The sequence below is a fragment of the Lampetra planeri genome, chromosome 18 (assembly GCF_965212315.1).
Source record: "Lampetra planeri chromosome 18, kcLamPlan1.2.h2, whole genome shotgun sequence".
NCBI lineage: Eukaryota > Metazoa > Chordata > Hyperoartia > Petromyzontiformes > Petromyzontidae > Lampetra > Lampetra planeri.
Window position 1 is genome coordinate 6,888,252 of NC_136124.1, and position 26,947 is coordinate 6,915,198.

The 26,947-nt window shown below is 54.8% G+C and overlaps 1 protein-coding gene across 3 annotated transcripts in view; it reads left to right on the top strand.

The window, feature by feature from the left end:
• The window catches only part of LOC144723564 (glucagon-like peptide 1 receptor), a 62,369-nt gene that overhangs the window by 22,743 nt on the left and 12,679 nt on the right, over positions 1–26,947 (top strand). For 2 of the 3 annotated variants that reach the window (XM_078602407.1, XM_078602408.1), the window contains exons 4-10: positions 10,236–10,348; positions 16,227–16,339; positions 16,941–17,094; positions 17,648–17,807; positions 21,367–21,427; positions 22,325–22,394; positions 22,820–22,908. In XM_078602407.1, the coding sequence (XP_078458533.1) occupies positions 10,236–10,348; positions 16,227–16,339; positions 16,941–17,094; positions 17,648–17,807; positions 21,367–21,427; positions 22,325–22,394; positions 22,820–22,908 (760 nt within the window). Of the gene's footprint in view, positions 1–10,235; positions 10,349–16,226; positions 16,340–16,940; positions 17,095–17,647; positions 17,808–21,366; positions 21,428–22,324; positions 22,395–22,819; positions 25,985–26,947 lie in introns of those variants that run through there. The other variant, XM_078602409.1, reaches the window with a different exon arrangement.

Consider the following 26,947-nt stretch of genomic DNA (forward strand, 5'->3'; position numbering starts at 1 on the left):
CTCGTGTGCCGTGCCGTCCTTCATTGGTGCTCGCTAACAACACTTGCCCCAACAGTCTGTTAAGGCTATACGGGGGAGATCTTTGCATTTGCCTATGTCGTGGGGAGAGTGTGGAGAGAGGGGATAAAGTGAGGGAGCGTGGGGGAGAGGAGGAGGGAGGGAGGGAGGGGGGAGAAAGAGGGGAGCGTAGAGAGTGTCTGAGGAGCGAGAGGAGAGAGTGAGGTAGGGAAGGGTGTGGGGGGAGTGTGTAGAGAGGGGGGGGGGTGTGTAGAGAGGGGGGGGGGAGTGTGGGGAGAGGGGGGGCCCTTGTGTTTGTGGAGTCACGAGCGCTCGTGTTGATGGGGTGGGGTGTTGAAGAGGTGGGGCTCTGTTTGATTGAGAGTGGGCTGAAGGGGGGGAGATGGGGGTAGATTGAGAGTGGGTGAAGGGGGGGATTGGAGAGGGAGGGGGGAGGGGTGATTGAGAGGTTTATGAGAATCCGCGAGGATGAACGTGGCGACAGCAGCTCCACTGGGACCAGCGCACACAAAGACAAAGGTCCCCCGTTTGGCATTTACAGACTGTTGGGGCAAGTGCTGTTAGCGAGTAACACCTACGAAGGCCGGCACGGTGCATGAGGGGGTAGGTGACCCAGCCGCACCGGGAACTCATTTAAAGCTGAGTCGACCTAGGAGAGGCCTCGATCGGTTCAAATATTCGTCACCGATGTTGAACTCTGGCCGCCGGGGTCGTAGTGCAGTTTCGCTAACCGCTGCGCCACCGCTCCCATTGTGCCTACCCCAATCTGGGATTCTGCGTCAAACTTTGTTGAAGTGGGTCCGCTGAGACTCGGGGTGGGTGGGGGGGGTAGAGGGGGGAGGGGAGCAGGGGGACCAAACGGGGGTAAAGGGACCTCAGGGGATAGTGGGGACTCTGTGTGTAGGGGTGTGCGGGGTTCGGGGTCACTGTAGGAGCATGGAGACTCCTTTTTATTTTATGAAATCCCCTGGAGGTCCTCAACAGCAGCAGCAGCAACATCATAATCAGCAGCGCGACCTTCATTATCACCAGAAGCATTATGAGCATTATCAATCATCCTCAGTTCATTTCATCTATTGATTGGTGCTTCAGTATTAACCACCATCTGAATGTCCTACCACCACACCTGCTCGTCTTGGCCTGTGATCAGTTTGCTGTGCTCTACAATCAACTTGTCATCATGTGATGAGACGAAGCTAAGCTAAGCTTCGTCTCATCACATGATAGGCACGGCAGGATTACCACCTGCACGTTCCGGCTCATGACCATCCCGCTTCGGCCTGCACCCAGCTTGCCCGAGTTGAAGCTCAGCCTATTTCATCGTCCAGTTGATGTGGCAGTACTACTATTATTACTGCTTGTCCAACCAGCCACTGCACCTGCCACCTCGGCCCGTGTCCTGCTCACTGTGGGTTGTGCACAGTCCATCCTGGTGAAGCTCAGTTTGTCTCATCATCTGGGCTTCCGGTGTTTGACCAACACTAGGGAGGCATGCGTCTGGTTTAGACCCAGCAACTCAAGCAAATAGCGGTCTACGCCCCTTCACCATGTATACTTCAGTGTTTGAAGTCTTGTCTCTCTCGTGACTTATGGGCTACTCAGTTCACGACCTTAGGCGCCTCCGTTCACTTTCCCCTGACGATTTTCGGGTGGACTGGTGGACGATGGAGGCGTGTAGGGAGGTTGAAATCTGGGAGCCAGTGAGGATTGATGGTTGCAATTCATCGTTTACTCACAAGATCTCGCTTGACTCACGTCCGCATTGGTCTCTCAGATCCAGATTCCCAGATGCCCTTCCCCATCCGCCTCGGGTTATAATAAATATACCTCGCCAACTTTCCACTGAGCTGCAAAATAGAGGCGTCAGTGTTAAGAAGGAGCCTGTACTGAAGTTTATGGTTATGAACGCCAGGTCGGTCGTGCAATGCGCCCCTTTAGTGGGTGACACGATTGCTATGGGCTGTGCCCACCTAGCTTTTACTAATGAAACCTGGAGTCGACCAACCTCTGGTTGATTTAGTCCCAGATGGGTCTTCAATTTCGCATATGTACAGGCCAGGTAAAAATAGAGGTGACAAGGTGGTGTTGATCCTTCAGACTGGTCTAATCTGTGCTGTACCCTGGTCGCAAAGTTGGGTCATTTAAATACAGGATCGTGTGTTGTGCCCTGAAGGAGAATCAGAGGCTGTATTTCACAACTTGTTTATAGACCACCTGTCTCAGCTGTCTGGAGGTGATCTCGCCCCTTGTTCTTGGAATTCCCTTGCGCAATTGTGCTGGGAGATTTCAACACATGGACGACCCATCTGATAGTTTGGCTACAGATCATTTAAATACCATGGATTCTATGGGAGTTGCTCAGTTCATTCAGGGCCCAACCCATGATCACGACCACTTGATCGACCATGTATTCGCCCAGGGGGTCTCAGTTGGGGCCTTTCAAAGTTTGTTCACACTGTGGAATGATGACAACGTGATTAATGCTGAGATCAAGTGTCTCCCCACTCTTCTCTGACGGTCTGGGGGACTTCAGGGAGGCTGGGTTCGGCCCAAAAGGCGAATGACCCCTTCTGGATTTCACGACGCCTTGTCGGCCAATATTTCCTCTTACTGTGACAGTGGCACCATGAATGGGAGGGTTGGTGAGTACAATTCAGTGCTCCGATCTGCTATCAATGACCTTGCTCCTCACCGCCGTGTTCATGCTCAAGTTACCACGAGCACCACACCCCCCCTGGCATTCCAGAGACCTCAGTGCCCTCAAGGTACAACTTAGGAAAATGGAACGACGCTGGCGCAGATCTCAGCTCGATGATGATCGAGCTGAGCCTGTCAACGGGCTCACACACGCGAGGGGCTATCTTCATGGCGAAGAAAAAGTCCGTCGCCACGAGGATTAACTCGGCAAGGGACCGCCCCGCTGAGCTGTTTCAGGATGGTCAACGGTTTGATGCACCCAGACTGAACGTGCATAAAGGTTGCTCCTTCTGAAGAGCGCTGCAAAGATTTCCATCAGTTCTAATAGGATCGATCGCATTACAGAGGGTATCTGCCCAGCAATTAGTGCTGATCCTAGCTTGGACCCAAGGGCTCCTCTCGTCTTTGAGGATATTTTTTTTACCGGTCCTGCCTGCAGACCTCATCCAGACTACTGCGCGGATGAAATGGACCACGTGTGATTGAGATGCCTGTCCATCTTGGCTTCTTAAGGAGGCCTTTAAGCCTGTGGTCTCAATGGTGACCCAATTGGTCAACTCTTCCATTTCAGAAGGAGTGTCCCTGTGACCGCTGAAAAGTGCTTTAGTGCGACCACTTCTCAATAAAACGGGACTGGATGTTGATATCCTCGCTAACTATCGCCCATCGTGGAACTGAGTCCGCCTTGGTTTGCGTGACAGACGATGTCCTCACGGCGATAGACCAGGGGCTGTATTTCAGCCCTTGCTATGTGGGACCTGTCATCGGCCTTTGATACAATCGATTCGTGGGGTTTTATTTCAGCTCCTACGGGACCTGGCAGGAATCGGAGGCACCGCCTCGCAGCGGATTGGATTTTTTCTGCAGGGCTGGGACCCACCAAGTGGCCTTGGGTCCCCACGTGTCCCCTGCCGGAACCCTCCCCTTAGGGTATCCCTCAGGGGTCAGTCTTATCTCCCCTTTGTATTCAATGTCTATGTTAGGCCGCTGGGAGCTGTCATCCGGAGGCACGGGTTACAGTGCCACCAGCACGCCGATGAAACACCCAGATATGTGTCTCCTTCTCAGGTGACCCAGCTGCAGATCTCGCCTGCGCAACAGACTGCCTGGCAGAGGTGGCTGCACGGATGCATGAGAACCGGCAAGACGGAGCTGATGATTGTAGGGTCAGAGAATGAGGATGGGGCAGGGGGAGCTTGATCCCCCGTGAATTAATGGAGGACGCCCTCTCCCTGTGCTGTTCGATCGTAGCTGTTTATTTATCACCTAAGAGTGCTCCCAGGGCTGAGCCCCCTCTTATCCGATGGCGATCTCGAAACACCGCTTCACGCCTCTGTGTCAACGCTCCTGGATTGCGGAAATGCCTTTGTGTGCCAAGCTGCCTCGTGGACTGGTTCGGAAATTGCAGCCAGTGCAGAATGCGGCTGCCCGCAACGCTTTAGACGTCGCTAGCCGCTTCGAGCGCGTAAAAAAAAAACAATCTTCCATCATCTGCACTGGCTACCATTCAGCCATCGCGTACAATTAAAGTTCGCTGTAAGGACTTACAAAGCTCAGTACCCGCAGTCCCGTCTGTCCCCCCAGACGTCTGGTAGATACATACCTTGCGCCCCTCAGGGCAGGCTCTGCGAGCTCAACCTAGAAGTGTTAATTCTCGGCTGGGGCTGGAAGTGGTTGTCGGGGCCTTCTCGAGTGTGGTGCCCGAGATGTGGAACTCTTCCACCGGGTCCTCAGATTGGCTCCGAGCACCGAAACAGCTCAGGAAAACTCTGCAAGACTCTCATTTTTATATTTTTATTCGTGTGTTTTGATGATATGTAGGTCGGACTACATTCATTTAATTTATACCGTAAAGTATTGCGATGCCCTCTTCAGTGGGGGCGAGTTCTTCTTCAAAAAATACATTGAAATAAAACATCATTGGAGGCGATGTTCTAATCATCAGCAAGATCATCATAATCATCGGCAGCAGCAGGAGTATCATTAGCATCAGTAGAAGCAACAGCATCATCAGCAGCAGGATTTCCTTGATAATGATCAGCGGCATCATCAGCAACATAATCTGCAGCAGCGCAGCGTGTTTCCTCAGGGGTTCTTGAAGGCTCCGATCGATAGCAGCTGCTGTTAAACCGGGAAAGCGCCCTGCAGTACCCACACAGCGCGCCCTGCATTGCCCACAAACCATGCTGCATCGCCCACACAGCGCACCCTGCATTGCCCACAAACCATGCTGCATCGCCCACACAGCGCACCCTGCATTGCCCACAAACCACGCAGCATCGCCCACACAGCGCACCCTGCATTGCCCACAAACCACGCTGCATCACCCACACAGCGCGCCCTGCATTGCCCACAAACCATGCTGCATCGCCCACACAGCGCACCCTGCATTGCCCACAAACCATGCTGCATCGCCCACACAGCGCACCCTGCATTGCCCACAAACCACGCAGCATCGCCCACACAGCGCACCCTGCATTGCCCACAAACCACGCTGCATCACCCACACAGCGCGCCCTGCATTGTCCACAAACCACGCAGCATCGCCCACACAGCGCACCCTGCATTGCCCACAAACCACGCAGCATCGCCCACACAGCGCACCCTGCATTGCCCACAAACCACGCTGCATCACCCACACAGCGCACCCTGCATTGCCCACAAACCGTGCTGCATCGCCCACACAGCGCACCCTGCATTGCCCACAAACCACGCAGCATCGCCCACACAGCGCACCCTGCATTGCCCACAAACCACGCAGCATCGCCCACACAGCGCACCCTGCATTGCCCACAAACCATGCTGCATCGCCCACACAGCGCACCCTGCATTGCCCACAAACCACGCTGCATCACCCACACAGCGCACCCTGCATTGCCCACAAACCACGCAGCATCGCCTACACAGCGCGCCCTGCATTGCCCACAAACCACGCAGCATCGCCCACACAGCGCACCCTGCATTGCCCACAAACCATGCTGCATCGCCCACACAGCGCACCCTGCATTGCCCACAAACCACGCAGCATCGCCCACACAGCGCACCCTGCATTGCCCACAAACCACGCTGCATCACCCACACAGCGCGCCCTGCATTGTCCACAAACCACGCAGCATCGCCCACACAGCGCACCCTGCATTGCCCACAAACCACGCTGCATCACCCACACAGCGCACCCTGCATTGCCCACAAACCATGCTGCATCGCCCACACAGCGCACCCTGCATTGCCCACAAACCACGCAGCATCGCCCACACAGCGCACCCTGCATTGCCCACAAACCACGCAGCATCGCCCACACAGCGCGCCCTGCATTGCCCACAAACCACGCAGCATCGCCCACACAGCGCGCCCTGCATTGCCCACAAACCATGCTGCATCGCCCACACAGCGCACCCTGCATTGCCCACAAACCACGCAGCATCGCCCACACAGCGCACCCTGCATTGCCCACAAACCACGCTGCATCACCCACACAGCGCGCCCTGCATTGTCCACAAACCACGCAGCATCGCCCACACAGCGCACCCTGCATTGCCCACAAACCACGCTGCATCACCCACACAGCGCACCCTGCATTGCCCACAAACCATGCTGCATCGCCCACACAGCGCACCCTGCATTGCCCACAAACCACGCAGCATCGCCCACACAGCGCACCCTGCATTGCCCACAAACCACGCAGCATCGCCCACACAGCGCACCCTGCATTGCCCACAAACCATGCTGCATCGCCCACACAGCGCACCCTGCATTGCCCACAAACCACGCTGCATCACCCACACAGCGCACCCTGCATTGCCCACAAACCACGCAGCATCGCCTACACAGCGCGCCCTGCATTGCCCACAAACCACGCAGCATCGCCCACACAGCGCACCCTGCATTGCCCACAAACCACGCTGCATCACCCACACAGCGCGCCCTGCATTGCCCACAAACCACGCTGCATCGCCCACACAGCGCGCCCTGCATTGTCCACAAACCACGCTGCATCGCCTACACAGCGCGCCCTGCATTGCCCACAAACCACGCAGCATTGCCCACACAGCGCACCCTGCATTGTCCACAAACCACGCAGCATCGCCCACACAGCGCGCCCTGCATTTCCCACAAACCACGCTACATCACCCACACAGCGCACCCTGCATTGCCCACAAACCACGCTGCATCGCCCACACAGCGCACCCTGCATTGCCCACAAACCACGCTGCATCGCCCACACAGCGCGCCTTGCATTGCCCACAAACCACGCTGCATCGCCTACACAGCGCGCCCTGCATTGCCCACAAACCACGCAGCATCGCCCACACAGCGCGCCCTGCATTGCCCACAAACCACGCTGCATCGCCCACACAGCGCGCCCTGCATTGCCCACAAACCACGCAGCATCGTCCACACAGTGCGCCCTGCATTGCCCACAAACCACGCTGCATCGCCCACACAGCGCGCCCTGCATTGCCCACAAACCACGCAGCATCGCCCACACAGCGCGCCCTGCATTGCCCACACCACGCAGCATCGCCCACACAGCGCGCCCTGCATTGCCCACAAACCTCGCTGCATCGCCCACACAGCGCGCCCTGCATTGCCCACAAACCTCGCTGCATCGCCCACACAGCGCGCCCTGCATTGCCCACAAACCTCGCTGCATCGCCCACACAGCGCGCCCTGCATTGCCCACAAACCTCGCTGCATCGCCCACACAGCACACCCTGCATTGCCCACAAACCTCGCTGCATCGCCCACACAGCGCGCCCTGCATTGCCCACAAACCTCGCTGCATCGCCCACACAGCGCACCCTGCACGCGTCATGAGACGAAGATTCTTTTCGGAAAATCTCGCAGGACCCGTGGAATCGGGTATCAAAGAACTACCACCGATGAGCAAAGTGAAAGGGGCAGCACACTCCCACCCGCCCCGCAAGAGAGGGCGGTGCCCGTGGCGTGATGGCCAAACCCGCGCGCTTCTTTCTCGGAGCTCGAATTTAGCCAAATTCAAGGCTGAAGCAAATGTTACGTGATGATATTCAGGGTGGTTCATAACAAATGTGAACATTTATATGGGACTGTGGTTTTTAATGGGAAAAGAACGGCTAATACACTGTAAACATGATAACAAATGTATGTTAATAGCTTCAAAAAGTCAAAGAGTCTCTCCCACTCGTTCGCCATCGCTGTCAACGCGTGCCTGGAATCTTCTCCAGGTCGTCTCCACAGCCCAGAGGCAGCACATTGCTTGTGATTTTGTTGCAAATTCTCAGAACTGTTAACATTTAGCTTGAAGCACCCTGTATTATGCAGGAAGAAGAAGTTACGTATTACCTTAAAATAAAATATTTATATATAAAATATGTTATTTCTACCTACGTGACTTTACCGAAAGAACCAAAGAGTATGGATTCCTGCAGTAATGAAAGCTTCAAATCAAGATTGTGTGTGTTCCCGTTCATATTCTACTTTGGCGGCCGGGCCGAGACCCTTAACTCACGATGCTCGAGAAGCCGGTTTCGTGCGGTGTTTGTGTAGTTGTGGTGGTTGTGTAGTTGTGGTGGTTGTGTAGTTGTGGTGGTTGTGTAGTTGTGGTGGTTGTGTAGTTGTGGTGGTTGTGTAGTTGTGGTGGATGTGTAGTTGTGGTGGTTGTGTAGTTGTGGTGGTTGTGTAGTTGTGGTGGTTGTGTAGTTGTGGTGGTTGTGTAGTTGTGGTGGTTGTGTAGTTGTGGTGGTTATGTAGTTGTGGTGGTTGTGTAGTTGTGGTTGTAGTGTTTGTAGTAGTTGTGTAGTTGTGGTTGTAGTGGTTGTAGTGGTTGTGTAGTTGTGGTTGTAGTGGTTGTAGTGGTTGTGTAGTTGTGGTGGTTGTGTAGTTGTGGCGGTTGTATAGTTGTGGTTGTAGCGGCGGTGTGGTGTAGTTGTAGCTGTGGTGGTATTGTAGTGGTGTGGTGTTTGAAGTGCTGTGTTCTGTGGTGGTTGTAGCTGTGATGGTATTGTAGTGGTGTGGTGTTTGAAGTGCCGTGTTCTGTGGGGGTTGTGTAGTTGTGGTGGTATTGTAGTGGTGTGGTGTTTGAAGTGCTGTGTTCTGTGGGGGTTGTAGTTGTGGTGGTATTGTAGTGGTGTGGTGTTTGAAGTGCTGTGTTCTGTGGTGGTTGTAGCTGTGGTGGTATTGTAGTGGTGTGGTGTTTGAAGTGCTGTGTTCTGTGGTGGTTGTAGCTGTGATGGTATTGTAGTGGTGTGGTGTTTGAAGTGCCGTGTTCTGTGGGGGTTGTGTAGTTGTGGTGGTATTGTAGTGGTGTGGTGTTTGAAGTGCTGTGTTCTGTGGGGGTTGTAGCTGTGATGGTATTGTAGTGGTGTGGTGTTTGAAGTGCCGTGTTCTGTGGGGGTTGTGTAGCTGTGATGGTATTGTAGTGGTGTGGTGTTTGAAGTGCTGTGTTCTGTGGGGGTTGTAGTTGTGGTGGTATTGTAGTGGTGTGGTGTTTGAAGTGCTGTGTTCTGTGGGGGTTGTAGTTGTGGTGGTATTGTAGTGGTGTGGTGTTTGAAGTGCTGTGTTCTGTGGTGGTTGTAGCTGTGGTGGTATTGTAGTGGTGTGGTGTTTGAAGTGCTGTGTTCTGTGGGGGTTGTAGCTGTGGTGGCCGCAGGTGCTGGTCGTGGATCCCGCGCTGGTTGCTACGGTCGCCGTGGTGACGAGCGATGCCCACGCGGAGTGATCGATCTTTAGTCGGCAAACTCTCCGGGCAGTCAGTGGGGGCTGGGTGGGGGGGGGCTACCCGCCCCGCTCCTCGGCTCAGGGGCCTGTGTGGTGGTGACTTCGTGCGGTGTCTGTGTGTCTCGCGGTGCGGTGTCTGTGTATCTCACGGTGCGGTGTCTGTGTGTCTCAGTGCGGTGTCTGTGTGTCTCAGTGCGGTGTCTGTGTGTCTCAGTGCGGTGTCTGTGTGTCTCAGTGCGGTGTCTGTGTGTCTCAGTGCGGTGTCTGTGTGTCTCAGTGCGGTGTCTGTGTGTCTCAGTGTGGTGTCTGTGTGTCTCAGTGCGGTGTCTTTGTGTCTCAGTGCGGTGTCTGTGTGTCTCAGTGCGGTGTTTGTGTGTCTCAGTGCGGTGTCTGTGTGTCTCAGCGCGGTGTCTGTATGTCTCAGTGTGGTGTCTGTGTGTCTCAGTGCGGTGTCTGTGTGTCTCAGTGCGGTGTCTGTGTGTCTCAGTGTGGTGTCTGTGTGTCTCAGTGCGGTGTCTGTGTGTCTCAATATGGTGTCTGTGTGTCTCAGTGTGGTGTCTGTGTGTCTCAGTGCGGTGTCTGTGTGTCTCACGGTGTCTGTGTGTCTCACGGTGTCTGTGCGTCTCAGTGTGGTGTCTGTGTGTCTCAGTGCGGTGTCTGTGTGTCACGGTGCGGTGTCTGTGTGTCTCACGGTGCGGTGTCTGTGTGTCTCATGGTGCGGTGTCTCTCGGTGCGGTGTCTGTGTGTCTCACAGTGCGGTGTCTGTGTGTCTCGGTGCGGTGTCTGTGTATCTCACGGTGCGGTGTCTGTGTGTCCCACAGTGTGGTTCGGCCGGGCGTACCGCTTCTGCTCAGCCGATGGGACGTGGCTCCGCATGGACGGATCCAACGAGACGTGGAGGAACGTGAGCGAGTGTGAGGACCGCACCAACCAGGTACTCACCACTAGCACCGCCACCGCGGCAGAGCGTGCGCCACGTGCGGGGTGTGTGCGGTGCGCGTGTGTTGTGTCAGGAGGCGCGGAACGGTGGCGGCGGCGGTGGTGGCTCCCATACCACCGCCGTCGAAGTTGAAAATCAGTGGAGGGTAACGGGCGAGGCGGGTGCCTTCTGCCCCAGGTGCTGGCTAAAGTGGCCCGTCGGGATCGAGTCATCTCACCGGGTGACTTGAATGCCCCCGAGTGGGTCATGATGCAAGCATTGAAGTTCAAGTTCAAGTTAATTTATTAGGTATAGCCCTGTGAGCCATTCGGCTCTTGAATCGGGTGCAACCGCAACAAACAAAAAACAAAAACATGAACAAAAAACATCTTAAAATTGAAGAGGGGCAGGAGGCTGCAAGACTTCCGTGCAGCCCGTGGGCTTGTAATGGCACGCTGTGATGGCATCGGCACATCCACAACAAATCGATGCACGCCGGGTCCCGGCAAGAGCATCTGCTGGACTATGTAGTGACAGAACGTAGGATTGCGGGCCCATGTCCTTGTTGCCCTTCCCCGCACCTCCAATTAACATGGTTGGCTACGTACGGCGCGAAAGAAGTTCAGCATACGTACGTACATACGTCAGGACCTACTTGTGGGCTTGATCTGTAAAGTTGACCGTCGGCTTGTCATTTATAAAATGCGACTGCCATTCTTCCACCGCAGTGGTAGGCGTACACCTTAGGATCCCCCATTCACACCCACAATAGTCTGGTATCGGATAGCTGATAAAAGTTGCAAGCGAGAATTTGATTATTGCTTACAGCTGGGGTCGGCATCATAACCCCCCCCCCTCTCCTTTCTGATGCCAAAAGGAAATGGTCGAGGTTTAAGACTGTGGCTCATGCAGCTGCTGTGGCTGCATTGGGTACGCGGTCCAGACCACCCCAGAGAACCTGACTGATGGAGGAAATGCTCCAATTATATCACGATGTAACACGATTTTTGTTCCTGGGTAGTAAGTGTTATTTTCTAATTGCGTATGCCTCAAAAGTATAAAAAATGGCTATTATTCCCCACAAACTTTGCTTTTGTGACCAGGACTTTACGTGAAGGGATGACACAAATGCACACCGCGTTTTCTCATTGAAAATAGGTACATTTCAAAATATCACTGTCAAAAAAGCAAAGTTTGTGGGGAATAATAGTCATGTTCTGTACTTCTAAGGCATAAGCAATTAGGAAATAACACTTACTACCTAGGAATTAAAAAACAAAATGTTTTTGTTACAAAGTGAAAGCGACAAGCCCCTTCCCACTGTCTTCCATATCCCACTCCGCAGCTTTGGTGCTGGTCACATCCCCTCCTCGTGTGCAGTGCCGGCCTTCAAAGGTGGTCGCTAACACAACACTTGCCCCAACAGGCCGTGGAGGCTATGGGGGGAGTTTTGTCTTTGTGGTATGTGTGGGGCGTGTGTGTGTGTGTGCGGGGCACGCGGAGTGTGCAGAGTGGTGTGTGCTGTGTGTGTGCTGTGTGTGCGCTGTGTGTGTGCTGTGTGTGTGCTGTGTGTGCTGTGTGTGTGCTGTGTGTGTGCTGTGTGTGCTGTGTGTGTGCTGTGTGTGTGCTGGGTGTGTGCTGTGTGTGTGCTGTGTGTGTGCTGTGTGTGTGCTGTGTGTGTGCTCTGTGTGCTGTGTGTGTGCTGTGTGTGTGCTGTGTGTGTGTGCTGTGTGTGCTGTGTGTGCTGTGTGTGTGCGTGTGTGCTGTGTGTGTGCTGTGTGTGCTGTGTGCTGTGTGTGTGTGCTGTGTGTGTGCTGTGTGTGTGCTGTGTGTGCTGTGTGCTGTGTGTGTGTTGTGTGTGTGCTCTGTGTGTGCTGTGTGTGTGCTGTGTGTGTGTGCTGTGTGTGTGCTGTGTGTGTGCTGTGTGTGTGTGCTGTGTGTGCTGTGTGTGTGCTGTGTGTGTGCTGTGTGTGTGCTGGGTGTGTGCTGTGTGTGCGGTACAAGGGGGTCAATGTGGATCCTTGACTTGACCCGGCGGTGGCGCGTTCGCAGCTCGATGCGGAGGTTCGTGGTTAATACCGCGGTAGTGTGAAACCGTCAAAGTACCGCGTGCCGTCCGCTTCACAGTGGACGCGAAAGATCCCGTGACATCATGCGCAAGAGTAGTGCCATTGTGTTGCGGCGTCACGGTCCATGCACATTTGCAAAAATGACCCAGAAATTACTCCACTGGGGTGCTCCATAATCGAACATCGCTGCCTTCGGTGAAAACTTGGCAGGACCCTGCTGAAAGTGAGTCATGATACTCGGTGAGGCTTTCCTAGGTAAACAAGTGCAACGATCTTTCGTGACTGCAGGAATTCATATTCTATGTGTCGTGTGATGTTAGCCTCGTGTATGTGGTGGTGTGTTGCTACATGATGCATGTGTGTGTCTGTGCGGAGAGCGGTGGTGTAGCGGTTAGTGCGCTGCGCTGCGAACCCGGCGACCCGGGTTCGATTCCCGCTCACGGCGAACACCAGTGACGATTATCTGAATCGTTCTTGCACCTTCCCTAGGTTGACTCAGCCTCAAATGAATACCTAGTGTGGTGTGTAACTTCGCCACTAGGGAGACAAATACCACCCACCCCCTCGTGTGTCATGCCGACCTTCATAGGTGCTCATGGACAGCACTTGACCCACCAGCTTGTTGTGGCCACACGAGGGATCTTTGTCTTTGTTTTTGTTTTGGGCATTCGTCAGTCACGTCAGTCAGTTAACCCGTAACACCACCCGGGCCTGCCCCGCCCGCGAGCCCTCCACACTTTACTTGGCCTCAAAGTGCACATAGCCTGGCACAAGTGCCGCGGTGACGCCGGCTGCCGTCGCTGTGCGCTACATGGACGTGTGCCGTGCGCTCTGGGCACATTGTGCGTGTACGTGGTACGTGTACGTGGTACGTGGTGCGTGTACGTGGTGCGTGTACGTGGTGCGTGTACGTGGTGCGTGTACGTGGTGCGTGTACGTGGTGCGTGGTATGCGGTGCGTGGTGTGTGTACGTGGTACGTGTACGTGGTACGTGGTGCGTGTACGTGGTGCGTGGTACGCGCTGTTTGTGTGCGTGCGTGCATGCGCGAGTGTAAATTTCACTGACACACGTAGGCTCTGTATAATCAAGATGCTGTAAATTTGACGCGGCGCTGGGCACTGGTCCCGTGTCTCTCTGGCTTATGCTCGTTTTTACTCTTTTTTTTTCTACCAAACACCGCAGGAACTCATGAATCTTAAAGAACAGTGACCGCTTCTTTTGGCTCTCCCGCTCTCTCTAACTTTCCCACCCACGTCTCCTCCTTGTCTCCCTCCCCTCGTCCTTCCCCCCACCCCCACCCTCCCCACGTGTTCCCATCACCCGATGTGTCCGACGCTCTTATTCCAGTCACCTTCCACCTTCCTCGCTCCATGTTCTCGTCACGTTCCCCATATTCTCCTCGACTCTCGCCCTCGCCTCTCCCGTCAACCCCACAGGTGTCCCCATTACTCTCTTTCACGACCATATTCCTGTCACCTGCCTCCCTCACTCCCACGAACTACACCCCCCCCCCTCCACCCCCTCTCAGCTCTCCCCTCCCACCCTTGCATTCCACTCAGCTGCCTCTTCCCTACTAACACATTTTATTTCCATAAAAAATGTTAAACTCATCAGACAGAGAAGTGCCCGCAGCAGACTGGAATACAATAAGGGCTGGAGAGTCGTCTCTGGAGTAGCAGTACACAACAGAAGGTGATTTCTAGACGGGCAGAGGTGACGGTGTGATTGGTCAGTCCTGCCCTGCACGCTGGGCGTGTAACGCACACAGCCTTGCCTAGACCACCAACTAACAAATTAGTCAGATTTGTGGCTGTATTGTTTTAGACAGCAGCAGCACAAAGATGTGTAGGTTACAGATGTACGATCTTGACGTGCTCGCGGTGCCGTCTGGACACCGCTGCAAACCCGAGATGTCCCTCCATCTCAATGGTTTACCTCTACGAATATCTATCGCAATCTGTTAAATGTAAAAAAAACTCAACTCTCTCCACTCCTCCATCCACCTGCTCTCCATTAGCCGTGTCCCCCTGTCCTCCCACTCGCTCCCCGATTTCATCATCTCCCCCCCACCCCCATCTCTCTCTCTCCCTTGCTTCGCGATCCGTGGACAGTTTCGTGTTCACGTTGTTGAGGAATTCTGTGGCATTCCGGCGTTTCCAGAATTACGGCCGATTGACGGGCGCAGCTTTTCTCCGCGCTCCCAATTTTTGCCCGAGCCCCGTTCTACAAAAAAAAAAACATTCCACAGCTAACCGGTCACGTGTGCCGACGTCACCACGCTGGCCCTCCAGAGGGACCGGAACCGACCAATCAGACTCCGTCTGTAACATAGACAAAAGATCCCCCGTAAAGCCTTAGCAGACCGCAGGGGCAAGTGCTGGTAGCGAGTAGCACCTGTAAAGGCGGCACGCGCGCACACGCTGAGTGTGTGCTGAGGAGATGGAAGCTGCAATCTCAGATCGCTCTTTAATTCCGTTAAAACGGTAACCCGCAGCACCGCACACATTACCACCGGTAAGGGAAAGAATGGTGATCCTATCTCCGACCGCCAAGAACAGGTTCGCAAGTATTCCGAGCGTTTCTGCGAGGTCTTGGGTGGGAAGGGGGGTCGGAGGGGGAAACCCCTCAGCTCAAACGACATCACAGGGCAAGGTGAGGTTGACCCCGCTCGTGCTTGCTGTGCCTCAAATATTGGAGGAAATAGCCGCTGCTTGTGAGCGGTTGGCCGATGTTGCCATCTGTTGGGGAAGTGCGAAGGGGCGATCCGGAGCTGCAAACGGAGGGCGACGTTTGCGCGCATTCCGCCCACCTTTGTGAGACCATCACAACCGTCCGGTCCACGGGACGGCTTCCGCAGGAATGGAAAGGACGCCCTGGCCTGGGGCACCGCACTCATTTTCCTCAGCGTGCTGGGAAAGGTCCTGGCAAGAAATGATGTAACGTCGCTTGGCCAGGCATGCTGAGGAGAAGCTTGCGGAGGGCCAGAGTGGTTTTCAGACCGGGGGTGGTCCTGCACGGACGCCATGTTCGCTGTCCGTCAACTGCAGCAGAGGTGTAGGGAATGCCAATGGTACCGCCGTCTCTGCTTCATCAATAGGCCAGCGCGTTGGGTTAATCATCGTGATTATCGGGTACATACTATGTGCTGTATACTATATGTGTGTGCTATGTGCTGTATACTATATGTGTGTGCTATGTGGTGTATGCTATGGGTGTACGCAATAGGTGTACGCTATGGGTGTACACTATAAGTGCATGCTATGGGTGTATGCTATGCGTGTACACTATAAGTGTACGCTATGGGTGTGCGCTATGGGTGTATGCTATGGGTGTACGCTATAGGTATACACTATAGGTGTATGCTATGGGTGTGCGCTATGGGTGTATGCTATGGGTGTACGCTATGGGTGTGCACTATGGGTGTACACTATAAGTGTACGCTATGTGTGTACACTATGGGTGTACGCTATGTGTGTACGCTATGGGTGTACGCTATGTGTGTACGCTATAGGTGTATGCTATGGGTGTGCGCTATGTGGGTACGCTATAGGTGTATGCTATGGGTGTACGCTATGTGTGTACGCTATAGGTGTACACTATGGGTGTGCACTATGGGTGTACGCTATTGGTGTACGCTATGTGTGTACGCTATAGGTGTATGCTATGGGTGTGCGTTATGGGTGTACGCTATGGGTGTACGCTATGGGTGTGCGCTATGGGTGTATGCTATGGGTGTACGCTATGGGTGTGCGCTATGGGTGTATGCTATGTGTGTACGCTATGGGTGTACGCTATAGGTGTACGCTATGCACTGTTTGCTGAGCTGCAGGAGGAGCCCCGGGAGCTGCTGTCCCTGATCCACGCTGTCTACACGGTCGGCCACTCGCTCTCCCTCGCCGCTCTGCTGCTCGCCTCTGCCATCCTCCTGCTCTTCCGGTAGCTCCCCGCATCTCCCGCGTCTCCCTACTTCTCCCCGCGTGGCCCCGCATCTCCCTGCGCTTCCCCGCGTCTCCCCGCATCTCCCAACATGTCCCGTCTCCCTAAACCTCCCGTGCATTTCGCCGCATCTCCCGGCATCTCGTCGGTCTCTGCGCACCTCCCCACTTCTCCCTACGCCTCCGTTGCATCTCCCCAAAATCTCCCCGCGCCACCCCACATCTCCCTGTTGGGGTCTTCCCACATCTCCGCGTGCCTCGCCGCGTGTCCTCACATTGAAACTGGGGTCCCCCTCTGCCACGGAGGGAGCGGCCTCCTCTGGAGACGCGGGAGCAGACGAGCCAATTTGGGACGATCCTCAGGATATGCCGCGTCGCGAGGCAGGGTCGAGATAAGAGGGGAAGGTGGACAGCAACAGCAGCAGCGTTGAGCGCGAAGGGATGGAAGAAGACTGGGCATCCCCTAGGTCGACTCAGCCTAAAATACATCAGGAGCCTCTGACTTGTGTTAGTAACCCAACAGCGCTTGGCCCGGCGTTCTGTGAAGGCTGCAAAGGGGGGGAACGTTTATCGTTGTCTTTGTGTGTTGTGTGCGATCATAGGAGGCTGCACTGCACGAGGAATTACATCCACCTGAATCTGTTCCTCTCCTTCATCCTCCGCGCCATCTCCATCCTGGTGAAGGACGCTGTCCTGCGCAGCATCTACGCCTCCGACAGCGACACGGGCGCCTGGGATGAAGTGCTCGCTCACCAGGTGCGGACTTGCTGTGCACACGATCATCCCTCACCCCACACGTTCACCCCTTACTCCACAGCACACCCAACCCTGCCACTAGCCTCTGACATAGCTGACGCGATCCGGTGCATTCCGGGTGGTTTGGTCATTCGTGAACCCTCCCCGTGACCCCCTCGTCATGATCCTGTCACCTCTCACCGTGACTTCTAATTGCGACCCCTCTCTGTAACCCCATGACCTTGACATCTTTGTTACCTTGTCACCTCTCGCTATGATCTAAAAACTGTTTCCTGTCACCTCCTGCTGTGATCTATCTCCGTTACCCCTCTCTACGACCCAGTGACCTCTCCCCCATTACCCAGGGATCCCTCTGCTACTCTGTCACCCCTCTCTGCGACCCCCTGACCTCTCTCTGCGACCTCGTGACCTCTCTGCGACCCCGTGACCCCTCTCTCCCATGCCACCGCGACCCCTCACCGGGACCCATTCTCCGCGATCCCGTGACCTCTCCCCCCGTGACCCCCGTGACCTATCCCCCGTGACCCCTCTTCCCCGTGACCCCGTGGCCCAGGAGTCTGCGGCCTGCAAGGCGGTGTTTGTGCTCATGCAGTACTGCGTGGCCGCAAACTACTACTGGCTTCTGGTGGAGGGCGTCTACCTCCACACGCTGCTCGCGCTCGCCGTCTTCTCCGAGCGCCGCTCCTTCAAGGCCTACGTCGCCATCGGCTGGGGTGAGAGGCCACAGCTCCGGGCGGAAGGGGGGGGGGGAGAGGGGGGGGAGCTCCCGGTGGCTCCACGAAGCTTCCGGTGGGTCTAGATATCCGAGGAAGCTCCAGGCGATCCAGGAGGATCCGGATATTCTACTGTTACTTGCATGTGTTCCAGGCATGTCCATGCAACTCCATGAAGTTCCAGGGAGATCAGGATATTCTAGGAAGCTCCAGGTGCTCCAGGAAGATCCGGATATTCTAGGAAGTTCCACGTACTCTAGGAAGATTCAAATATTTTAGGAAACTCCAGGTGCTCCAGGAAGAACCAAGGGCTACATAAGTGCGTAAAATGCAGAGGGATCCGTGTATACTCTTTGGTTCTTACGGTAAAGTCACGTAGAAAGAAAATAAACTAAATAATAGAATACGACGTTTCGATTGCAACACAAGCAACCGTCATCAGGTAGAAATACATTTGAGAGACAAAACACAGACACGAAGACACACAGACAGACACACAAGCAGAGACAGACAACACAGAGACACACAGAGAGAGACACACAACATAGACACTCAAACTGCCTATTTCTCTCTCTAAAATGTACCAGTAGTAGGTCCATTCGCTCTTTCTCTTCCCTCTCTAAAATGTACCAGTCTTGTTGGGTCTTCCATTGACATGCTAATTTCTCTGCTCCAGCAGACCCACCTCTCTCTCTGCCCCCCTCTCTATTTAAGGCCTCGACACAGAGGCATTGGGTCTCTGTGGGTCTATGTTGTGTGTCTCTCTCTGTGTCTGTGTGTTGTCTTTCTCTGCTTGTGTGTCTGTCTGCGTGTCTCCGTGTCTGTAGTTTGTCTCTCAAATTTAGTACTGCCTGATGACGGTTGCTTGTGTTGCAATCGAAACGTCGTATTCTATAATTTAATTTATTTTCTTTCTACGTGACTTTACCAAAAGAACCAAAGAGTAATTCCTACGGTCACGAAAGCTTCAAATGAAGTTTGAGCCGTGTATAGATACCCCGCTGATGTTTTCTCAGTGCAGTCCTTTTGTAATCGCTGTGCGTATTTTCAGGAGGGTCCTGCCAAGTTTTTCGTGGGAGGGGACGATGTTGCTACTGTGGGCCATCCCAATTGAGTGATTTGCAGATAATTTGTCAGCGTTGTGATGTTTTGCCAATGCTGGTTACACGGTGTGTGTGTGTGTGTTTAGATAATGCCTCACTTAGCTTATTCACAGCAAGCTGATAGGACATCGTTAAAGGGGGCGGCTCCGTGTCTTTATGAGAGATGTAATTAGTGTCATTTGGATTGGTTGGATGCGTGTAGAGGCAAGGAATAGCGTCATCATACTTTAAATCACTCACTCTCCAGCTCCTCTAGAACATTGATAATACACACCACTCACTCTCTACCCCCTCTAGAACATTGATAATCCACGTCACTCACTCTCCAGCTCCTCTAGAACATTGATAATACACACCACTCACACTCTATCCATTCTAGAACATCCCTGGAATCCCCGCCAGGTTGGTGGGAGAGGTGTCAAGGCTTCTAAATAAAGTTGTTTCCCCCGTAAATTTCTCCGCATTTTTTGAGTTGGGAATTCTGTCGACAGATCACTCTGTGCATTCGAATTACAAAATTACAGGACTATTGTCATTTAATTCCCAATTACTGCGGTGTTGTGTAATGTAGATTACAATAACGTGCGTGAAACAATGACACATATCTTAATTACGTGCATGGCACGGGGGCTCCTAGGAGAGATAGGGGAGGGGCTGGAGCCCAGATGAGGGGAGGGGCTGGAGCCCAGATGAGGGGAGGGGCTGGAGCCCAGATGAGGGGAGGGGCTGGAGCCCAGATGAGGGGTGGGGCTGGAGCCCAGATGAGGGGTGGGGCTGGAGCCCAGATGAGGGGAGGGGCTGGAGCCCAGATGAGGGGTGGGGCTGGAGCCCAGATGAGGGGAGGGGCTGGAGCCCAGATGAGGGGAGGGGCTGGAGCCCAGATGAGGGGAGGGGCTGGAGCCCAGATGAGGGGAGGGGCTGGAGCCCAGATGAGGGGTGGGGCTGGAGCCCAGATGAGGGGTGGGGCTGGAGCCCAGATGAGGGGAGGGGCTGGAGCCCAGATGAGGGGAGGGGCTGGAGCCCAGATGAGGGGAGGGGCTGGAGCCCAGATGAGGGGTGGGGCTGGAGCCCAGATGAGGGGAGGGGCTGGAGCCCAGATGAGGGGAGGGAGCCCAGATGAGGGGAGGGGCTGGAGCCCAGATGAGGGGCTGGAGCCCAGATGAGGGGCTGGAGCCCAGAGGAGGGGCTGGAGCCCAGAGGAGGGGCTGGAGCCCAGATGAGGGGAGGGGCTGGAGCCCAGATGAGGGGAGGGGCTGGAGCCCAGAGGAGGGGAGGGGCTGGAGCCCAGATGAGGGGAGGGGCTGGAGCCCAGAGGAGGGGAGGGGCTGGAGCCCAGAGGAGGGGAGGGGCTGGAGCCCAGAGGAGGGGCTGGAGCCCAGAGGAGGGGCTGGAGCCCAGAGGAGGGGCTGGAGCCCAGAGGAGGGGAGGGGCTGGAGCCCAGAGGAGGGGAGGGGCTGGAGCCCAGAGGAGGGGAGGGGCTGGAGCCCAGAGGAGGGGAGGGGCTGGAGCCCAGAGGAGGGGAGGGGCTGGAGCCCAGAGGAGGGGAGGGGCTGGAGCCCAGAGGAGGGGAGGGGCTGGAGCCCAGAGGAGGGGAGGGGCTGGAGCCCAGAGGAGGGGAGGGGCTGGAGCCCAGAGGAGGGGAGGGGCTGGAGCCCAGAGGAGGGGAGGGGCTGGAGCCCAGAGGAGGGGAGGGGCTGGAGCCCAGAGGAGGGGAGGGGCTGGAGCCCAGAGGAGGGGCTGGAGCCCAGAGGAGGGGAGGGGCTGGAGCCCAGAGGAGGCGCGGGAGCCCAGAGGAGGCGCGGGGCTGGGTTATTGTGAGTTGACTGGAAGGCTTACCCGCGCATTATCTCATTAGTGCCACATGATCCGAGGATTATGTCTTTTACTCTGTCGTATCTGCGACTTAATCCGATTTCTTTCTCTCTCTTTCTCTGCGCGCCGCGGCTGATCGATGTGGGGATAGACATCGGCAGAAGCTCGCACCCGACAGGGTCCCCGCTTCATCAAACATTAAACGCAACATCGTCACTCACCGTTACAAATAATGACGCCGTCAGAAACATTACCAATACTAAGATCGTCATCATCATCATCATCGCCATCGCCACCATCATCAAGTGGTACAGCAGCGCAGTCGCTGCTTTTTTTCGCAGAGGTGCGCGGGGGGCAGCTGCCACTGGGGGTGCCCTTTGAATTGTTTGAGATTGTACGAGACGCGAGGCGCTTGCAGTTGCTGAGGAGTTGAAACAAGCGCCGTGTAAGCGCAAACATGCTGCTGATGTGATACTGATGTTTGTGATGCTCGCTACTGCTCGTGACATGGCAGCATCATGGCCAGTGACCTCGACTTGACCTTTCCGTGTCACCGACTGACCACCTGTGACACCGCTCACCCCTCCCCCACTCGCCCCTCCCCTCTTCCCTCGCCCCCCCCCTCCCTTCCACCCGTCCCCCAGGAGCCCCCGTGCTGTTCGTGGTGCCATGGGTGGTGGTGAAGCAACTGAACGAGAACGTGGGGTACGGGTGCTGCCCCCTACTACTCTCACCCTCCACTGCATCCTCACCCCCTGCTGCCCTCACCCTCCCCCCCCCCCCGTTCCTCTCTGCCTCCAGCTGCCCCCTCTGCTGCCCCCTTCCCCTACTGCCCTCACCCCGTGATTGGCCCCGCCCCCTGGCGAATGCGAGTGTCTGGCACACAATTAAACAATTAACCTGCACACGCAATTACATCTCCATGCCTGGGGTGGGAGAGGAGGGAGGCAGGTGACAGGGTATGGGGGGGGAGACGTTGTCTCGTCTCGACCCTTCCCCTGCTAATGCCGCGATTAGCGCGCACCGACGGCAATTAATTAAGATTTCGGGTCGCCATGGCAACCCTTGGTACCTTCATCACAGGTCCATCATTACCCAGCATCCGTGGCTTTTTCGCAGCCACGAGCGTGCCACTGCATTCCTTCACCTGGGATTACTGATTAGCCCGCGTTCACTTGGGGTTACTGATTAGCCCACGTTCACCTGGGATTGCTGATCACCCTGTGTTTATCGGGGTTTATTGATCACCCCGTGTTTATCGGGGATTATTGATCACGCTGTGTTTATCCGGGATTATTGATCACCCCGTGTTTATCGGGGATTATTGATCACGCTGTGTTTATCCGGGATTGCTGATCACCCTGTGTTCACCTGGGATTGCTGATCACCCTGCGTTTATCGGGGATTAGTGATCACCCTGTGTTTATCGGGGATTAGTGATCACCCTGTGTTTATCGGGGATTAGTGATCACCCTGTGTTTATCGGGGATTGCTGATCACCCTGTGTTTATCGGGGATTGTTGACCACCCTGTGTTTATCGGGGATTATTGATCACCCTGTGTTTATCGGGGATTGCTGATCACCCTGTGTTCACCTTCCAGGTGCTGGACCCGCAATTACAACATGAACTACTGGCTCATCATCCGCCTGCCCATCATCGCTGCCATCGCGGTGAGGGGAGGGGCTCAGCCCCAGGGGAGGGGAGGGGCTCAGCCCCAGGGGAGGGGAGGGGCTCAACCCCAGGGGAGGGGCTCAGCCCCAGGGGAGAGGAGGGGCTCAACCTAAGGGGAGGGGCTCAGCCCCAGGGGGTGGGAGGGGCTCAGCCCCAGGGGAGGGGCTCAGCCCCAGGGGAGGGGAGGGGCTCAGCCCCAGGGGAGGGGAGGGGCTCAGCCCCAGGGGAGGGGAGGGGCTCATCCCCAGGGGAGGGGCTCAGCCCCAGGGGAGGGGAGGGGCTCAACTCCAGGGGAGGGACTCAACCTAAGGGGACGGGCTCAACCCCAGGGGAGGGACTCAGCCCCAGGGGAGGGTACTCCCACCTGTGCCCCAGAGCGGGACCAGGTGACTGACGTTGTTGACCTCTGCCCGTGACCCCCCAGGTAAACTTCTTCATCTTCGTGAAGATCATCTGCCTCGTGGTCTCCAAGCTACGCGCAAACCTCATGTGTCGTTCCGACATCAAGTGCCGGTAACACGCCACTCCGCCGCACAAGATGTCACCTCACCGGGGCGAACGGGATAATGGATTTCTACATTGTAGACATTCGCGTCCCCGTCATGAGCGTCGCTTAATTGATTTGGGTCAGAGGCGCAGAGCGCGTCGACAATAACCCGAGGCACTCGCCCACACACGAGCACCCATTAGTGCTCGCGCTCGCACATGCAAATGCACTGAGGTGTCTTCACGCACGCCTCTTCCCTACACACGCGCGCACGGGCACGCCGATACGCCATTGTTTATGTTCTCGCATGCTCGCACAGAGGAAGACAAAGTCCCCTTGGTAATGTGCTAAAGTATGGTGTGAAAAAAATCCTGTGGACAATGCGGATTGGGGGGTGGGAGGAATTCACCCAGCAGTCGACTGCTAAAGGGATATAAATTATTTAATATTATTATTGTTCTTGTATGCATATATTCAACTATCATACTGCTACTGTTGAACGATAATCGATGCCATATAGGCTCCTCACGACCACAACAACAACTGTGTTGTTAGTGGCTGCTGCGGGCAGTTGCCACCGAAGCTAGCTGGGTAACTGGCTACACGGGATTTTGCGTGTAACATATTGAACGTTGAGTTGAATTGGAACGGCAAAATCAGTTCTGGAGACATTTAAAACTGATGACAATAATAACAATAATAGGTAGCGACACCGTAGAGGTTCGGCGTAACGAATACCGAAGACTGACCTCTCGGTTAATTCAAAATGTCCCGAACTTTTCAAGTTGTGCTCCGATTAATGCAATTCTTTTGCCAGAATATTCTTCAAATCCTTGAGAATATATAAAAAAAATAATCGCTCGGTAATCCGGAAGAGCCTCAGAGTCGAGCCGCTGCTGCTCTTCCGGATCGAGAGGAGCCAGTTGAGGTGGTTCGGGCACCCGGTAAGGATGCCCCCCGGTAGACTTTCCCTGGAACTCTACCGGGCAGCAGTAGACTTCCCTGGAACTCTACCGGGCAGCAGCAGCAACGTCCGGCTGGGCGAAGACCCCGGGGCCGGCCCAGGACACGCTGCTGGTGGCAGTGGGACAATGTCCCTCGACTGGCCTGGGAACGCATGGGAATTCCTTAGGAAGAGCTAGAGTCTATGTATAGCAGTGTTTCGTGTCTAGTAGTGTAGTGTATAGTGCAGTGTATATCAGTGTAGTGTATAGTAGTGTAGTATATAGCAGAGGTGTGGACTCGAGTCATGTGACTTGGACTCGAGTCAGACTCGAGTCATGAATTTGATGACTTGCGACTCGACTTGGACTTGCATAACAATGACTTTGTCCCACCTATGAGATGTGGACTCGAGTCATGTGACTTGGACTCGAGTCAGACTCGAGTCATGAATTTGATGACTTGCGACTCGACTTGGACTTGCATAACAATGACTTTGTCCCACCTCTGGTATATAGTAGTGTATGGTATAGTCGTGTATAGTGTAGTGTATAGTCGTGTGTAGTAGAGTATAGTGTAGTAGCGTATAGTAGTATGTAGTGTATTGTAATTTAGTGCTATAGTCTGTCGCCAGGGAAAGGGAGGTGTGGACCGACCCTACTCAACACGCTGCCGCCGCGACCCTCATCAGGACAAGCGGACTGAGAAACGAAACGAGCGAACTTAGAGTCCTCAGAGTACGGGATCGTGAGAAGAGTATGCAAATGACAGGCTGACAGCTGTCTCTTATTTTTAATTGCAGGGCAAGGGGTTATTTTGCTCGTTCTCTTAAACACCGATGTGCACACATGCTCACGCGCATACACAACGACAAAGATCCCCCGCATAGCCTGCGCAGATTTTTGGGGCAAGTGGTGTTAGTGAGCATGCAAGTATGGACAGTACGTTGAACTTCTTTTGCACCGTACGTAGCAAACCGTGGCTAACTGGAAGTGCGGGGAAAGGACAACAAACTAAGCACAAATCGCAGTTTTAAAGAAATTAGTTTTCAATCTCGATTGCGAAGCGCAAAGCTCCAGTGGCGGCCTAACATCGGACGGTAGAGTGTTCCAGACGGCCGCAAGAAGCTCATCTGAAAGCGCCGCGCGATGCGGCGACCGCCTTTGTTCGATGGTTAGCCAAAAGCCGCTGCGAGGATGAGCACCTGTTAAGGCCGACACGGCGCACGAGGGGGTTATGTCACAAGCACCACGCCCCCCAGTGCAAAAGGTACTCATTTAAAGCCGTGCCGACCTCAGGGAAGCCCAGGTCCAGTTTAGACGTTGACCGCCACTAGCGTTGGCCGTGAGTGGGAATCCATGGCGAGTCATTGCCTCGTTCGTAGCGTGCCAGGCTAACTACTGCACCACCGCTCCCCACACCACACACACACATCACATATTCATAAAAACGCATTGTCAATCATATACTCACACCCACCCCATACACACACACCTCCTCCACACACACTCATACATTCATATATATTAATGCTATTAAATCCCCAACACGCATTCACATGACTGATGTAAATTTTAATTACATTTTAACAATGTTCTGGAAGGGAAATTTAGCATGAATATAGCGGCCGAGATGTCCTTAACCAGAACAATCATAAAATTGATCCGCTCCTCCACGTGCCACGCAGCCCTATTCACTCACTCACACAGCCCTATTCACTCACTCACCCACACCGCCCTATTCAACAACAACCGCCATTCGGTGGCGGGGACGTCACCGCGACGCTTGTGCCAAGCTAGGTGCACCTTGAGGCCACGTGAAGTGTCGAACGCCCGCTGGCAGGAGGTCACGGGGCAGACCCAGGTGCCACGGGTCGACAGCCCTATTTACTCACCCACCCACACAGCCCTATTCACTCAGCCACTCACACAGCCCTATTCACTTAGCCACTCACACAGCCCTATTCACTCAGCCACTCACACAGCCCTATTCACTCACTCACCCACACAGCCCTATTCACTCACTCACCTACCCACACAGCCCTATTCACTCACTCACACACACAGCCCTATTCACTCAGCCACTCACACAGCCCTATTCACTCAGCCACTCACACAGCCCTATTCACTCACTCACCCACACAGCCCTATTCACTCACTCACCTACCCACACAGCCCTATTCACTCAGCCACTCACACAGCCCTATTCACTCAGCCACTCACACAGCCCTATTCACTCACTCACCCACACAGCCCTATTCACTCACTCACCTACCCACACAGCCCTATTCACTCACTCACACACACAGCCCTATTCACTCACCCACCCACACGCACCAACTCACTTAACCACTATATTGTTAGGTTTTTTCGGTAAAGTCACGTAGGTAAAAAATTTCAATTTAAATTAATAAAAGTAAAATAAAATTAAAATTAAAATCACGAGGTTTCGGAGGCAACCCAAGCTTCCGTCTTCAGGTGGAACCGTCACGGCACGATAGCTTATTTTTTTTTATTTTACTTTTATTAATTTTAATTTAATTTTTTACCTACGTGACTTTACCGAAAAAACCTAACAATATGAATCCTTGCAGTCACGAAAACTTCAAATCTAGAATCACTTAACCACTCACGCACAAATTGCTCTCGGTAGAAGCGGAACGGCAGTGGCCGTCTGTCGTGCAGCCCCCTTTGTCAATCCACTGCTGGCTAGCGACCTCCCTCCTCCCCACGCTCTCGTCGCTCCTGGGGAGTTGTTCGTTCGGACTTTGGTCCTGGGGTGGCAGGAGGCGGGACCGGGTCGGGGTTCACTCGCCGCTGATGTTCGCCGTGGCCAGGGATCGAAACCGAGTCGCCGGGTTCACACGACTGGAGCGCAGTGCGCTAACTCGTGCGCCACCGTTCCCTCCCTCCAGTGACTCAGGAGCGGCGCTGAAACTCGCCCACGTGTTTCCCCCCCCACCGACCCCCCCCATCCCCTCTCCTTCCTTCCCCCACCCTCCCCCCTTCACCCCCCTCTCCCCTTCACCCCCCCTCCCCCCTTCACCCCCCTTCACCCCCCTTCACTCCCTTCACCCCCCCTCCCCCCTTCAACCCCCCCTCCCCCCTTCATCCCCCCATCCCC